Below are 18,139 nucleotides of genomic sequence, written 5' to 3'. Positions count from 1 at the left end.
GTCATGATCTAAAATACAAATTAATTCTTATTTGCCAAAGATTATAGGAAAATAGACTTAAGTTTCAAAATTGCTATAGGTCATTTCAATCCAGAATTGTTCTTACTTTCATTATATCAACAACCTCTTGTTTCACCCGACTTAATTCCTGTTGAAGACTAATGCGTTCCTCCTCACTTGTTTTTTCCATAGCTTTTATCTGTTCATCCATTTCTGCTTTCATTTTTCTCCGTGCTTCTTCTGTTTTTTGGGCTGTACTCAAGGCTTTTTCAAGTTCCTCAAAAGCTATAATGAAAACAGTAGAAAACAAGTATCTCAAGAAATATTATCAATGAGCTAAAATATTCTACTTTCAATTTGTGTAAACTAAAAGTAGCAGCAGCAGAACAAGTCATCATTGTTCTAAGCCAAGAAGTATTTTTACTTATTTAACAAAGCTATGGGAAATGTTCACTAAAAACAATTTATTGTTGAGTTCTGGATTAGGATACTAAGACTGTTCATATGAACCTAAAAGCAGAAGTTCTTAAAAAAAACCAAACAGATTAAATTGCTGTAAGTTCTCCACTCTCCTACCAATGCCTTATGGATAGCAAATTTAAAGAAATGAAGACACGTCCCTACTTCTGTACTGTAAAATTCCAATTGCTTTTCTGTCTGTTACATACTTCTTATCTATCATCAATAATGATATAATACTATTGTATATTCAACTAGGACAGTGGTTCTCAACCTTCCTAATGCCGCAAACCTTTAATACAGTTAAAAGGGGTCATGACCCACAGGTTGAGAACCACTGAACTAGGACATTTTTAAGAAGGTAATTTGGCAAATCTTATTTTTAAAAACCTTCTCAACCGTAATTTAAGAGTGTTTCTTTTTTTAAGCATTTGCTGGCTGAGTCGTATATTTAAATAATATATTTTGAATGAAACCTACTACTTGTTGAAGTTTCAAACCAGGGATGTTTTCAGTTGAAAGAAATCTTTACCTGATTCAACAATATATAGAAAGGTACTATAAGCAGAAACTTCTTGGATGAAATAAGTAAGAATTCGAGCCCTGCAAAAAGAATCGTCTTAGCTAGAGCTGTAATGTCTAAGGAGGCCAAATAGCTTACTCATCAGAAGAGTGAAAATCAGATAGATGGTGCAACAGCTAGGTAACTGAGCACCAAAAACATTCAACTATGTGTGTGTTTATGTATGTTTATGTATATAAACAGTCCACAACTTAAAATTTTTTGACAGATTTTTCAACTTTATGATGATGCAAAAGCAATACACATTCAGTACAGTCTTCAACTTACAATGCGGTTGACATCTGGATAAACCCATTGCAAGATGAAAATATCATTACGATATTTTCAATTTACAATGGTGTTATCCAGATATAACCCCACTGTAAGTCAAGGAACGTCTGTATACCCATGTACATATGTTTGTATATATGTATACATATATACACATATACATTTTACATAATGATAAACTGAAAATCCTACTGCTACTGCTATCCTAGAGACTTCCCTTTACCACAGAGATAGACTATAAACAAAATTTGGTTTTCAAGGTGGTTTTAAATCCTATCAAAAAACACATGTCCCAGGAGACAATTAACTGACAAATACAGTATTTTCACTTCCAAGGTATAAGAAATACAGGTCTTCAAACTATAGCACATCAGGAGAAAAGCCTTATATTAACCACAAGTTGGCTTTAACACAGTGGTTTAGGGACAGGAATTGTATTCCTGAAGATAAACATCTATTCTAAAGCATTTTCTTAATGACAAATTGCATTAGATACAGAAAAAAGCAAGAGAAGGCTGAATCTGGTAACAAGTGAGAAACACAACTTACTTTGCTCAACAGTTTAAAAGATAACTTCTCTGGCAATCTTTGATATAAAAAAACCTATCTAGCCACAGATGCCTAGCCACAGGCAGCATCTGTGGCTCAGTGAGTAGGGCGCCAGCCCCATATACGGAGGGTGGTGGGTTCAAAACCGTCCCTGGCCAAATTGCAACAACAACAAAAAAAAAATAGCTGGATGTTGTGGCAGGCACCTGTAGTCCCAGCTACTTGGGAGGCTGAGGCAAGAGAATCGCCTAAGCACAAGAGCTGGAGGTTGCTGTGAGCTATGATGCCATGGCACTGTACTCAGGGCAATAAAGTGAGGCTCTGTCTCGACACACAAAAAAAAAAAAAAAATCTATCCAACTTATCCACTGTATCTGTCCAAAGTATAAAAACTGATGCTCAAACACAGTCTAAACTTAAGAGGAATATTACTTACCTAAAATTCTTTCTAAAGATTCCTGTTCTAGGCCGGTTGCAGTGGCTCACACCTATAATCTTAGCACTCAGGGAGGCTGAGGTGAGTAGATCACCTGAACTCAGGAGTTCAAGACCAGCCTGAGCAAGAGTGAGACTCCCATCTCTACTAAAAATAGAAAAACTAGCCAGGAGTTGTGGCAGGCACCTGTGGGGAGGCTGAGACAAAAGGATCACTTGAGCCCAAGAGTTTGAGGTTGCTGTAGGTTGTGATACCATGGCACTCTACCCCACAAAAAGATTCCTATTCTAACTTTACTGGTATTTGTCTGCAAACACCAAGATAATAATCCTTAGATATAAATACATTGGAAAACATTATATAAAGGAAAATGTTTTCTTTGTTTTATTTAGATATTCTTTTGTTTGTTTGTTTGTTTGTTTGTTTTGTAGAGACAGAGTCTCACTGTACCGCCCTCGGGTAGAGTGCCGTGGCATCACACGGCTCACAGCAACCTTTAACTCTTGGGCTTACGCGATTCTCTTGCCTCAGCTTCCTAAGCAGCTGGGACTACAGGTGCCCGCCACAATGCCCAGCTATTTTTTTGTTGCAGTTTGGCCGGGGCTGGGCTTGAACCCGCCACCCTCGGCATATGGGGCCGGCGTCCCACTCACTGAGCCACAGGCGCCGCCTATTTAGATATTCTTTTACAGTAAGTTCTAGTGTCAAGCATACAGAAATAATGAACTCTTAACTACTAACAAGAAATTAGTTTTTCCACTTGAAAATCAGTCAAGTAAGTAATTATGGGAAAGAAATTCTGGGACAAAGTGCTTACTGCTTAGTTTATGTTGAAAGTTTAAATCTGGTAAAGAAAAAAAATGAAAACATGAATGACAATATATTTATTTTAATGTTTGGATATCATCAATACTTTTTCATTATTACTATTCAGCATGTAAAATTATTTAGCATTTTTAGCAACTACTTATGAAATATCTTAAATCAGGCTCTGGAGAAACTTAAGATAGTTTTGATACTCTTATATCAAAATAGTTTATAAATAAAAAACTTTTTATCAATTAAGCAAAACAAAATTTTACGTATCAAGTGAATTTTGTTTTCATTTTTAAAATTCTAGAATCCAGCACAGTATAAGAATAAATGTAGTGCTTTCACCTTTTTAAACAATGAAAAATCTATGCCATAAATTCCTATTTAAATATAATTTTCTACTAATTAAGTTTTCTAACCACACTCAGTAAACTTGAGGATAGTTTCCTATGTATATATTCCAATTTTAGTGTTTAACCTATTTTTTTTTTTTTTTTTTGTAGACCCAGAGTCTCACTTTATGGCTCTCGGTAGAGTGCGGTGGCCTCACACAGCTCACAGCAACCTCCAACTCCTGGGTTTAAGCGATTCTCTTGCCTCAGCCTCCGGAGTAGCTGGGACTACAGGCGCCCGCCACAACGCCCGGCTAAGTGTTTAACCTATTAATATCGTTTCTCTAAGCCACCTTATTACCCACAATATAATGATTAAAGCAGGATGGATTTGGTTCCATAATTCTTTTCACCTAATTTTAATCTTCTCTCCTACTTCCCACCACCTATCAAAAAACCAAGAGTTTTTCACACTTACAAAGAAACCTTTGAAATCTTTTAATTCAACATCCCCATTTAAATGTAGTAGCTGAGGAATCCAGATTTTCTCTCAGGTAATAAATCAACTTGAATATATAGGCTTTATGGTAGAACTTTAAAATTGAATTTAAGAAATGATTCTAAGTGGCACAGCCTATAATTCCAGCACTCTCTCAGGAGGGAAAATCACCTGGGGCCAGGAGTTCGAGACTCCTATCTCTATAAAAAACAAAAATTAAAATAAACAATCCTTACTTTGCAATATTTTAAAAAACTAAGAATACTGACACTGACTGAGCTCAGTTAAGTGATGTTTCTTACAGATTCTAAATCAGAATTTCTAAACCAATCAATTACTAATGACTTCTAAATCTCAACAAAAGGCAATACATTACATTTCTGACAGACACAAAAACTCACTGCTTTTCATTTCCATCCTGCTTTAAGGAAGTATTAAGTACCCAAAAAGAAAAAACAAAAAAGGCATTAAAACACATTATACATATCTACATACAGAAAAATATTTCTAACCCATTATGGATTCTATGCTGTATCACAAATGAAGCTACTCCTCATAGGAAATCTGCCTCCAACACTGAGTCTCTTTCCAATGTTTGAAGAAGATACACTGAGAGTTTACTTACTCCCCCAGAAACATCTCACCTCTGACCTCACAACCAGTAGATACAATAAATTGGTGTCCACAGTTTATAATATTCTAAAAGTATATCCCTACTCTTCCCAAAGTGAAACCAGGATTTTAATGTAAGTATTAAATAAGTATTTTTGGAATGTCTAAATAATTTATATATCAATTAACAACAAAAGATAAGTGAGTGGGGAGAAATAAAGCGTGCATCAGCCATAGCTGACAAGTCTTCTGCCAACATGCAAGAGTGCACGGGAAAACCACAGTTACAGCACACACCAACAGGAAGGCTAAGCATGAACTGTTGCTAAATGTTGCAAGAACACAGTGTGTTCTTCCAAAACAAAATTCAATGTATCTCAGGCAATTCTTATTTTTTTTTTACTGATTCTTTACTTTCTTGTACAGCTTTTATTAGAGAGTACCATATATAATTACAAATAAACAAAACCCAGTAAAAAAATAATAATAATAAAAACACTTTGAAAATACTTCTAGGAAGAAATTTAATGAACCTGAAGTACTACGCATAGTACTGTCAGTTAAGCTACAGATAAATAACTCAATCATTCATTCATTCATCAAATACTTTTTCACTGTTTACCGTCTGTTGAGCATATGCTAAGTACTGAGTGACTAAGAAAATTATATTTTACAAAAAGAAAGCCGTAGTTTGGGGAAGAGAACAAAAGAACTAATCCTTAGATAAAGCTAGGAAAAATATGGTACTGTTTTTACTTCTCCATCACCTTTCCTCACGTCATTCTGACCATCCCAATCAATCCCTGTAACAACTGCCAGAATTTTGAGGTTCCACATAGCATTACTATTTTGTTGCACTGTTTCACAGAACACTTTACAATAAGGTTAACAAGACCCACGTGTACTCCCACTGCAGAAGTCTAGAAAGGCTGCCAACCTTTAAATTAACTGTTGATCCGAAGAAGCTAAGTAATGACATCAAGAATGAATAAATAAGTCATTGCCTGTCTTTATCCCTAGCAAAAGAAAGCTGCTAAAATGAATATGGCATTAAGCTTTAAAAAAAAAAAAAGGTAGTATTACAAAATGAATAAAATGCAAATTAACAGAAAAAAGCAAGAAAAATAATTTTGTTTATTAGAATTCCCACCCAATCATCAAGCCTCTTTTGTGAATAAAATCAAACACCTAGAGAAGCAGTTCTCAATGTACAGAATAAAGATCTTACGGTCCTGAGACCCTTTTAGGGATCTGTGAGATCCCTCCCCTCTCCAAATACATGTCTCTTTGACAGCAGATTTTCTTCATATATTTCAACCAAAATCATAACAGACTGAATGCAGAAAAAATAGGCATAAAAATCCAACTGCATTCTATTAAGCCAAACTATGAAATATACAAAAATGTAAATCAAGGCCATTCTTCAACTAAATTTTATTTTGGAAAATATAGGTATAGTTCATAAAATTAGTTATGGTAACAGGCTAATTTTGTAATTTATTATTTACAATTATTATTGTAAGTGAATTAAATAAGTATTTTTAAATTTTTTATTTTTAATTACTAATATAATAAATATTAATACATATAACCCACATAAACAAACCTCATTTATAATCCCAGTAAGTTTTTTTGTTGTTGTTGTTGTTGCAGTTTTTGGCCGGGGCTGGGCTCGAACATGCCACCCTTAGCATATGGGGCCGGCACCCTACTCCTTGAGCCACAGGCGCCGCCCCAAAACCCCAATAAGTTTAAAGAATACAAAGAGGTCCCTGAGAACAAAAAGTTTGAAAACTACTGTTCTAGAGCTTACATAAATGAAAATAAAATACTACCACCTAGTGGCATATACTAAATAATAAAATGCTTATGTAGAAATTGAGGCCTACAGAAATTTAATATGAACTTTACAATGGATATCTAATTTTTAAGCCAATCTCCAAAACACATAACAAGATTAATTCTATAAATTGACTATGCTTTAACCTTAAAAAAAATCTACAGATGTATCCCAATTTTCATGTGCTCTTTACACACAAATTCACCTGTCAAAACACCTTGAAAACATCAGGAATATTAAAAACATCAGGCAATCTTGAAAAAAGTTATTAAGCTAAAGCTGAGTAAACTTAATTAAGTTAGAAATATGATCCGCACCAAGGATCTATTGGGTTGGTGCTTTCTAGTGCCAGGTGCTTTCCAATAACAGTGACATTGCTGGGAACATAAATAAATGCATTTTTAAATTCATTTAAAATAATAAATTTTTCCATCATATACTCATTTAGTGCCCACACATGGACATAACACTTATCTAACATGGCATACTTAAAATCTACTTAATTCACACTTTTTTTTTTTTTGCCTGAGAAACATGGAATTTTTTCTGTAAAGCTCATTCTAAGCACCCATGATAAGAAAAAAAAATAGCCCTTACCCCAGTCCTGTTCATACAAGGCTTGGGAAAGGCACCATGATTCACTTATTGGCATGTGTGGATGCACAAAAATAAGATGTTTTGTGAGACTTAAGACTCCAAGAAAACTTTATTACATAAATTATCAGCAACTAACAAAGCATTTAAATATACATGTGATTTTGGTTTGTTATGTAAAAATGCATAAGTCTTACATATTTTTTAAATACATAAACTCTAATTTAAAGGGTCCTTCGAACATCAAATAAACATGTCCTACTCAATGTCTCTGTCATTTTAGGCCTACACTATGTAATATACAAATGAATAAAAAATTATTTCCTGTGTAAACACAACATGACAATAAAAAAGCAAATAATTTTATGGGTTAATCCAAGTTTTTAAATGCAGCCAATTGTATAAAACACACAACTTTAGCAAAGACAGGGTACATGAAAGGGGAAAAGGGTTTACAAAAGTTAGTGTACTCTGAAAACGTTCCCAATCCAAGAAAATATTTTATTCACTTTGCATAACTGTAGGCAAGAACATTTTAATGGTGGGGGGGATTAACATTTTTGAGTCAGTTCTTTTTTATAATGGCTAATATTTATTTATTATTATTATTATTTTTTTAAATCGGGGCCCTACTCTTGCTCAGGCTGGTCTCTCAATGGCTAAGCTCAAGCAATCTACCCACCTTGGCCTCCCACTGTGCTATGATTACTAGTGTAAGCCACTGCGCCCAGCCTGGCTAATATATATTTAAATCACTTAAAGATAACAAAAAAGACTAAAAGTTTATGAGTAAGAATTTATTCTTAGAAAAAATTCAAAAATATGGAGTAAGCTATATCACAAAACTGTTATATTATTATTCATACTTGATCTTAGCCAAGAAGCTATAATTATTATTCATAACAGCTAAAATACAAAATACATAAAAATAGCAAAAATACAAAAAATAATGTAAGTGTTGATCAATAAAGAAATAGTTACCAAGTTGGCCAGACATGGTGGCTCACCCCTATAATCCTAGCCCTCTGGAAGGCGAAGGGGGATCACTTGAGCTCAGGAGTTCAAGACCAGGCTGAGCAAGAGCAAGACCTTGTCTGTACTAAAAAATAGAAAAATTACCCAGGCTTTGCAGTGAGCACCTGTAATTTCAGCTACTTGGGATGAGGCAGGAGGATCACCTGAACCCAGGAGTTTGAGATTGCTATGGGTTAGGCTGATACACAGCACTCTAACCTGGGCAACAGAATAATGTACGTACACTTTGACACAGCCATTAAAACGTTAGCGGTTAGTACTTAGTACTTTAGCAATAGGTCAAAATATTGAGATAGTGTTAAATGGGGGGAAAGAACAATATAAAAATTGTATGTAAAGTATTATTACAATAATATAAAAATAAGGATTAGAAAAAAGGCTAAACGGAAGTATGTGGAAGCAAAAGTGATGTGATTTCTCTACTTTCCAATATTTTGGTAGTATACTTCATTAATAATTAGCTGGCTACTCCTACCTCCTACTCTGGTTAACGTACGCACACAACACATACTCGCCAAGTACTACTGTAAACTTCACTAGCATGAACATTCTACATTGGTGCTGCACTGAACATGTAATTTTATAGACAATTAGAAATATTACCTTGCACTTAAAATACAGCATTGTGCATTTAATCTGAATCATCAGGCTACTCCAGTTTAAAATTTAGTTACTGGAAAATATGACCATCTGTTCTTAAGTAACACTTAGAAAGGAATATTACCAACAGTTGTAGAAAAGAGCTTGTAACAAATATATTTTTACAATATAGAAAATATTGTAAAAAGAAAATATAGAAAATATTGTAAAAGAAAATCACTGTTGATTTTCTTTGTCCACAAAAATAAATAATTTTAACAAAACAAGAATGCTATACTATGTCTAACATTTCCACTAGAAACTATTTAAGTACTATAAATGGATATACCATCTTAAAGTTGGTACATTACCACATTCACCATCTCAGTATTTTGTGACAGAATTACTGTCTTTAACATCAAAGACATTCGTATTTTTTCTGTCTTCCAATAATATGGGAGGCATAACAGTTTGTCTAGAAAAAATATTAGGAGTAGTGCAATAGATTGTTTTCCAAGAAAAGTAGTAAAGAATGTTCTTGAATGGATTTAGATATCCAGAATAAGCAGGCCAAAGGAATTAGTTATTTGTCTACTAAAATCCCCACGTCAAAAATTACTAACAACATCAGAGTTTTTACAGTTGAAAACACATTAGGAGAGTATATTTTCTCTGAGAACAGTTTTATGCAGACATGTCTACTTCTAAAATCCTAACAGCAGGCTATAATGATGTTAATGTTTCCTTTACAAGGCCAGCTCTCCTGTGTTTAGCCTTTGAATTTTAAATCTACAAAAGAGAAAGAAAAATATTTAACAGAGCAACTGAATTATCCAGCAGCCAGATGATGTTTATAGACTATTTATGAAAACCCCGTTTTCTTTACATTGACCTTTTCTTATGTTTTAGTATGTAACTAGAATTTTCCAACTGGCATATGAACTTTATATTTGAACTAAGAACCATTTTCTATTTGAACAGTTCTGTTGAGACTCAGCTACAACCATCAAATGAAATGCAGCTAGTGTAGGAAACTAGTTTTCATTACATAATTAAAAGGCAACATCTTCAATGTGGAACTCATTTGTTACAACTTTCTAGCAAAGCCTCAATAATTATAAGTGCAAATGTAATTTTTTTTTTTTTTTTTTTTTTTGTGGTTTTTGGCCGGGGCTGGGTTTGAACCTGCCACCTCTGGCATATGGGACCAGCGCCCTACCTCTTTGAGCCACAAGTGCTGCCCCTCAAATGTAATTTTTTAAAAATATAAAAGGACTCATAATTATTTTAGCTAAAGCATTTCCAAGATGAATTTATCTATTAAATAATTTAAATTTCAATTCTCTCTTTTAGTATTTATTAATTTTTAATATTTTGACAATGTTAATATATTAACTGAAAAGTTGGTCAACCTTTTTTTTTGTAGAGACAGAGTCTCACTTTATCCCCCTCAGTAGAGTGCCGTGGCGTCACACAGCTCACAGCAACTTCCAACTCCTGGGCTTGGGCAATTCTCTTGCCTTGGCCTCCGGAGTAGCTGGGACCACAGGCGCATGCCAAACACCTGCTATTTTTTGTTGCAGTTTGGCCAGGGCTGGGTTTGAACCCGCCACCCTCGGTACATGGGGCCAGCGCCCTACCCACTGAGCCACAGGCGCCACCCAGGTTTCTCAACTTTTAGGCTAAATATATTTACAAAGACATAGTTTTATGAAAATTACATGTAAAGACAAAATATATCTGTGTTTTACAGAAGTGAAGGAAGGAAAGCTGTATTACTAAGGATTTAACTGGAATAGTTATATGAAAAGATTTCATCCTGGGCGGCGCCTGTGGCTCAGTCGGTAAGGCGCCGGCCCCATATACCGAGGGTGGCGGGTTCAAACCCGGCCTCGGCCGAACTGCAACCAAAAAATAGCCGGGCGTTGTGGCGGGCGCCTGTAGTCCCAGCTACTCGGGAGGCTGAGGCAAGAGAATCGCTTAAGCCCAGGAGTTGGAGGTTGCTGTGAGCTGTGTGAGGCCACGGCCCTCTACCGAGGGCCATAAAGTGAGACTCTGTCTCTACAAAAAAAAAAAAAAAAAAAAAAGATTTCATCCTGCAGTGAATTAGCTATATATTTTGCCTATCTTTTCATCATTTACTCTTGTCAACTTGGTATTTATTCATCAGTTTATACTTCCTCACAAAGTATACCCCAATTTTAAAAGGAAATGTAATCCCTTCACTAATACTTTCTCTTTACTGGCTACAACAATCAACAAAAAGCAGTCTGAAAAATGAAAGGGCCTCATATGAGAAGCTAAGACTATGAATTAGGTTTTCTGTTCACTGAAAGCAATCCAGTTCAACATCCCATAATTTATTTCTCACTGCCAAACTCAAGAACTCTGATTAAGAGTACATACTTTGGAGTCACAATGCCTGGATTAAAATCCAGCCTAATTACTTACTCTCTGTGCATAAACATAGGCAAGTTACTTAACCTCTACATTCTTACACTTTCTTATTTGTAAAATGGTAGTGACAGTACTCTTTCACAGAATTATGATGATAAAATATAAGTAAATACAAGTTAAGCACTTACATAAGAGCCTTGCTAAAATAACCTCGTGTTAGCTACCAGTAGCATTAATAGTAGTTAACAGCAGCAACAGCAGTAGTAGAGACAGCAACAGCAAAGGTTAAGTGTCAGTAGTAACAGCTGCTGCTACTATTACCATTACTATCACTACTACTACTATAAAACTTAGTCTTCTGGAGAAATCAGCCTCTGTTTAAGATTCAACCACAAGGTTCAAACCTAGGCTAGTGATGTTCCAGTTTATTTCTAAATTCCTACAAGTCAATTTCATTTGGAAAGCTCATGATTGGTTCAGATTCACAGTAACTAAACAAACTCCAATCCTCAACTTCCCCATTTAGATTTCCTATTCTAACTCCACACTACTATATATTCAATCTCCTTAGCTCAAAACGTTGGCATCTTCTTAAATTCCTACTTTATTTCTTCTCCTCCAAGTTGATCAGACATCAAAGTCTACAGATTCTACCTTTCCTCTCCTTCCCAGGCCACCGTCCAAGTCAAGGTAGCCAAAGCTCACAGTCCCTCAAACCTGGGTTGCTGCCTTTGCTTTTAAATTTGACTTGCCACTTTCTTTCTTTCCTACATGAAACACTATATTTTCCATCACATTATGCTTTCCTATATTGGTTTCTTGCTGCCTTGACACCAAGACTGAGTAAACTCAGCTACTCACCTCTTAATATTTCAACAGTTCCTTCACAATCCAACTTCATTTTGCACTTCACCAAGAATGGTTTTTAGTTGATTCACATACCCACTATGGTCACTGTGCTTGTTTATGGCTTTGTAGCATCAGAAATGTATGTTGTTGCCATCTTTCCATTTAGGCCTATTCTAGCCATTGAGGCCCAACTCAAAACTCACGTCTTCACAGTCATGAAGGCACAATTTATCCTGCTCTCTCCTCTTTCTAACATCTCTCCTTTCCTAGCATTACTCCACATTGTACCTCAAATACTATGATGGTCTCTATACTGTATAGCCTAGCAATTTTTGTGTCAAAACATAATATTATGTAAAATACTGAATTGCTCATTATTACCTTTAAAAGCAGACTATACCTTAATACTTTTTATTTACCCTAGAGCATCTATAAGGTAGTAGTTATCTAAAAAGTAGCATGTTGTGCCTACTACAAAGTTCTAAAATTTTAAGCTTGAATTTTGATACTCCAAGGCAGTTGTAAAAAAAATGGTTTCTGTAAAGGGTCAGATCATAAATATTTTAGGTTTCACAGTCCACAAATGGTCTCTGTCACATATTTTTCTTCTTTTTTTTCAATTGTTTAAAATAAAAAAAAAAAAAAATCTTAGCTTGAGGGCCATACATAAACAGGCCATGGGAGGGATCTGGACCACATGCCATAATCTGGCAACCCTTACCTCCTCTAATAAGCAGTGAAGTGCTCATTTTTATTAAGACTTAACTAATTTCTTAAAATGTCAGTACAGCACTTTAAAATAATTCTGAATTCCAACATAAAACAAATAACCCCTGAGTTCTTACCAGCTCTTTCAGACTTTTCTTTTTGTTCCCGTAATTCCTCTCCCTGGGTTGTCATCTGTTTGATACGACTACGAAGTTGAGCAATTTCTTCTTCTTTCATTTCCAAGGTTTCATGCATCTGGCGTTTTGTCTCTGCTATTACCATTCCCTGAACAAAAGTGCAGACTCTAAATCGTTTGTGTAACAAAACTGCATGATAAATGGCATAGATCTTACTAAGTACTGAGTATCCCCTATCCAAAATGCTTAGGAATAGAAGTGTTTCAGATTTAATTTTTTTCAGATTTTATAATATTTGTACATGGAACAATGAAATATTTGGGGGATGGGACCCAAGACTAAACACAAAATTCACTTATGATTCATAAACATCTTATACACATAACCTGAACGTGATTTTATATAATATTTTTGGTAATTTTAAGCATAAAACAGTTTTGATTATGCTTTGATTGAAACTCATCACATAAGGTCAAATGTGGAACTTTCCACTTGTGGCACCATGTCAGTGCTCAAAAAGTTTGGGATTTTTGGAGCATTTTCGATTTCAGATTTTCACATTAGGAATGCTCAACTTTAGTATTTCACAAACTTAAGTCTACGTTCTCCTCTACACCTGTGTTAGCAGGCATGATATCAGGGTGTCTTTAATATAAAATGTTATTTTAACAGCAAGTTTAATCCTAAACTTGCACTAAAACATGTTTTTAGTTTTCATTTACAAAGATTTACAACCTGTCTATAAATGTGTTATAATTTTCCCTGGCTTTGTAAACAGTTTATAATGAACAAAATACAGGATTTTGAACTTGACTCAGGGCCATAAGAAACTACAATTATTAATCCATGCTGTAACATAGGGATACCTCAAAGACAGAGTGCAAAGTGCTTGCGCCACACTGGACAGAGCAAGACTTCAGTACAGATCTACCCAGATTTTCTCTTTCCTCTCTTGTAATTGGCTCTGATCTCACTACCACTCTTCACTACTACAATCAGTAAAGCAACCCCGTTCTTCCAATTTGCTAGTTGCTTCTGATCCCTCTGATGACCTATGCTAGAAACGAAAGTCACTAAGGAGGAAAGGATAACTAAATTAATGCACAATGAATCAGTTATTTGGGACTAACAAAAAATGGGGTGGTTTTAATTTGTCTCTTGAAAAATAGTTCAGACTTTGTGACAGCAATCTTATGGTCTTAAGGCAATTAACGCCTTACTTGCAGGATCAGCTGATCCCTGCTTTACAGATTAATGGATAACATTAATGGACAACAACAACCAGGTAAGTGAAACATTGTTATATGAAATTTCAAAACAAAATCTTGGGACTTCAGTTTCTTCAAAAACCAAATTACAACAGGAAAAAAAAAAAAAAGAAAAAAGAGAAGATTGGGCGGCGCCTGTGGCTCAAGGAGTAGGGCGCCGGTCCCATATGCGGGAGGTGGCGGGTTCAAACCCAGCCCCGGCCAAAAAAAAAAAAGGGAGAAGATAATCTAATCTGTTGATTAAAAGAAGCCTTAAAAATCATATCAACTGAGATGGAAGAACTTTATTTGGAATGTGATTCATAAAAAAGGAAAAAAATACAGAGGGTGTTAAAAAAATGTATACACATTTGAAGAAAGGAAAATACTGTATTAAAATTGTAATAACATATGCTGATAACAAAAGATGAATACAAATCACATTTGAGCACATCTTGTAATTGTAGAAGTCAAAGGTGACTTAAGTATTGCAATTATAATACAGTTTTTCCCTTTCTTAAAATGTATATACATTTTTTTGATACCCTCTGTATATGAGATAAAAAGGATATCTGAAACTGACTAGATAGTAGATCATATTCAGGAATTATTAAATTTTTAGATGTGGTAACATGGTTATATTTTTACAAAACTAAAGAGCCCATTACTTAAAAGATACATTAAAATATTTATGGAAGAATGGGCGGCGCCTGTGGCTTAAGGATTAGGGCGCCGGTCCCATATGCCAGAGGTGGCGGGTTCAAACCCAGCCCCGGCCAAAAACCACAAAAAAAAAAAAAAAAAATTTATGGAAGAAATAAGATTTCTTGGATTTTCTCTAAAACAATCCCACACTGAAGAGGACAATGCGGGGCTTGGGAATGCACAAATGAAACAAAATTAACTATGAGATGTTAACTCTTGAAACTGCGTAATGAGTTCACAAAAATAAATTTTACTAATAGTTCTTTTGTAAATGCTTTAAGCTTTTCATAATCATTTTTTATAAATCTTAGTCCTCGTGAAGTTTATAGAGTTGAATCTAGCAATACATTATAGGAAGAGTGAAAACTTTACCAATATATTTCAACAGCAGTACAGCTGTGACATGATCTTAATTACATGGCCTTTTTTTTTTTTGTAGAGACAGAGTCTCACTTTATGGCCCTCAGTAGAGTGCCATGGTCTCACACAACTCACAGCAACCTCCAACTCCTGGGCTTAAGCGATTCTCTTGCCTCAGCCTCCCAAGTAGCTGGGACTATAGGCACCCGCCACAACACCCGGCTATTTTTTGGTTGCAGTTTGGCCGGGGCCAGGTTTGAACCCGCCACCCTCGGTATATGGGGCCGGCACCTTACCGACTGAGCCACAGGCTACTTGTAAGCCAGCATTTACATTATACCTCTAAGCCAGCATTTTAAAGAAAATGCTGGATAGTATGGAACAGAGAGCTCCTTAGAAAAGGAACCCAAGAACTTGGGGTTAAAAGACTTAAAAGAAAAACTGTTTATCCATGAATTTTTTAGTTATCTTTGCTGTGTAGCTATAGCTGCTGTTCAAACTCCAAACTGCCAAGGTTAAGACTTTCCTTCTGGCTCAGCGCCTGTAGCTCAGCGGCTAGGAAACCAGCCACATACACCAGAGCTGTTGGGTTCAAACCCAGCCCAGGCCTGCCAAACAACAATGACAACTACAATCAAAAAATAGCCTGGCCTTATGGCAGGCACCTGTAGTCCCAACTCCTTGGGAGGCTGAGGCAAGAGAATTGCTTAAGACCAAGAGTTGGAGGTTACTGTGAGTTGTGATGCCACAGCACTCTACCGAGGGTGACATAATAAGATTCTGTCTCAAAAAAAAGACTTTCCTTTCTCAGATGGGCACAGTGGCTCACACTTTGTATTCTTAACACTCTGGGAGGCCAAGGCAGGTGGATCACTTGAGCTCATGAGTTCAAGACCAGCCTGAGCAAGAGCAAGACTCTGTCTCTAAAAAATAGCCGGGCATTGTGGAGGGTGCCTGTAGTCCCAGCTACGTTGGGAGGCTGAGGCAAGAGGATCATTTGAGCCCAAGAGTTTGAGGTTGCTATGAGTTATCGTGCAAGAGGATGACTTGAGCCCAAGAGTTTGAGATTGCTGTGAGCTATCATGCCCAGTACTCTACCAAGGGTGACAAAGTAAGGCTCAAGTCTTAAAAAAAAAGGGTGGCACCAGTGGCTCAAGGAGTAGGGCACCGGTCCCATATGCCGGAGGTGGTGGGTTCAAATCCAGCCCTGGCCAAAACCACAAAAAAAAAAAAAAAAAAAACTTTCCTTCCTCAATCCTCTAATCTCAGCTACACATTCTAAAATTCATTTATAGAAAATTTTGCTTATGATAATATATAAATTATCACTTCTTTACTTTTTAGGAAACTTATCTGAGACATTAATCTCTTTCCATAATATATGAAAGAACATACTGATATCATTCACATTTAGAATGCCTTAACTACAAATAATTTTTCTCTGAGAAGTAGTTATGTACTATAAACATAGATTTCCTTTGCCAATGGTTATTCTAATCTATAAATCAAAATGTTGACTAGGATCAAAAAAATCACAGAAAATCAGCTGCATTACATGATAAACTGATGCTAATAGTGATGTAAATCTAGAAATTTTTTTTACAGAAACAGCTGCAATAACTTTGAAAAGCAGAAGTACTTTCAAAAATGAGGTTATAGGTCCCCTGACAAATGTTAGTATCATAAATTTTCTTGTTTTACCTTATCTTGTTCAAGCTGCTCAATTAAGTCCTTTGCATCACGCAACTGAGTGATAAGTTTAGTCTTCTCAGCCATATGAAGGTCCTAAAAGAATTTCAAAAATTCATTTCCATTTCTAATAAAGCTTCTCCTCATGTAAGAACTCTAAACATTTTATCTAATTTAGACAATTCTTACAATCTAATAGGAGAAAAGTACACAAGAAGTCGTAAAAGCATGGCAAGTGCTATGAAGCCCAGGGCACTTGAGTACCCAAACAAGGACATCCACTCCATTCATTCCAAAGAGAATGGAGGAAGGCTTTCCAGAGGAGGCACGAGCCACACTAGACCTCAAAGATCCTTCACAGAATTAAATTAGATCAAAACTCATTTCTTCATTTACCTTCATCTTTTCTAGTTCTTGAAGTCTTTCATCTAGTTGTTCTTGCAGAGCTTCTTTTTCACTGGTTAATAGTGTACATTGTTCTTTATGTGACTGAATTGTTGCCTTACAACGCTGAAGTAGATTCTCTTGACGCTTAACTCTTTGCTGTAGTGTTTCCAGTGTTTTAGCAGAAGCTCCATCTCCTGCTTAACAATAAAGCAGATTCATCAGGCACAGTCAGTAAGGAACATGAGGAACAGGTAGTCAGTTAGTACAAAGAAGTGTATTCTTATACCAACACTCTGCTTTACTCTGAGCCAGATGAAGCCAGATGTTTCTTAGAGAAACTTTGGTCAGCCAATAATTTGTCACCCTTCCAAACATCTGCTTTCTGTTTATTTGACCTTCATCTTAAGAAACTCAGTGTGCATTCACCAATTTTGTGATTCCACCCCATCCTAAGTGGCATGGTGTAGTGGTTAGCTAAAATTAACAGAATTCACTCTCCTTAAAAGATAGTCCGATAAGCACCTCTTTTTACTAAAAATTACTCCCATGTCTCAGCAACCATCCCAAAAGGATTAATAAAGTACAGTATCCTTTCCAACCAAATTCTAATCTCTTCTGAAAGGAGTTCTGATAAGGAGAACTTCCTGAAAGGAGTTCTGAAGGAGTTCTTTACTCATTTATGAGTAAAGTTTTCACATCTCAGGGGAACTTTGGGACCCTTCTTCCTTCATAGCTTGGTTGCTCGAGACACCTAATTGCTCAGCAACTTACTCCGAGTTTGCCATAAGTCTCCTTGAGAAAAAAGGCTAGGAAATAAAATTTGGGAATTTTAACGAACGTGTACCTCAAAACTTCAAAACATAGGGAGGGCTGCAACTGAATTTTAAGACAAAATTGAACCAGTTCTTCTTTTTTTCACTGAAAAAGCAATTAATAGAGTAAATATAGGTATCTTTGAATAGAGAAATACACAAGCCATATTATTTAAAAACTAAAATATTCAAATAACTACAAATAGCATATTTATTAACATTGAGCAAAACTAACTTGTTTATATAA

General features: G+C 35.6%; 1 protein-coding gene across 7 annotated transcripts in view; it reads right to left on the bottom strand.

The window, feature by feature from the left end:
* Positions 1-18,139, bottom strand: part of GOLGA4 (golgin A4) — a 126,987-nt gene that overhangs the window by 49,453 nt on the left and 59,395 nt on the right. For 6 of the 7 annotated variants that reach the window (XM_053599250.1, XM_053599252.1, XM_053599253.1 and 3 more), the window contains 4 exons: positions 17,090-17,277; positions 16,706-16,789; positions 12,693-12,840; positions 107-285 (listed from right to left, as the gene is read on the bottom strand). In XM_053599250.1, the coding sequence (XP_053455225.1) occupies positions 107-285; positions 12,693-12,840; positions 16,706-16,789; positions 17,090-17,277 (599 nt within the window). The remainder of the gene's footprint in view (positions 1-106; positions 286-12,692; positions 12,841-16,705; positions 16,790-17,089; positions 17,278-18,139) is intronic. The other variant, XM_053599251.1, reaches the window with a different exon arrangement.

This window comes from Nycticebus coucang, chromosome 8, assembly GCF_027406575.1.
Source record: "Nycticebus coucang isolate mNycCou1 chromosome 8, mNycCou1.pri, whole genome shotgun sequence".
NCBI lineage: Eukaryota > Metazoa > Chordata > Mammalia > Primates > Lorisidae > Nycticebus > Nycticebus coucang.
Note: the sequence above shows the minus strand (reverse complement) of the source record. Positions and strands in the feature narration are given on the sequence as shown.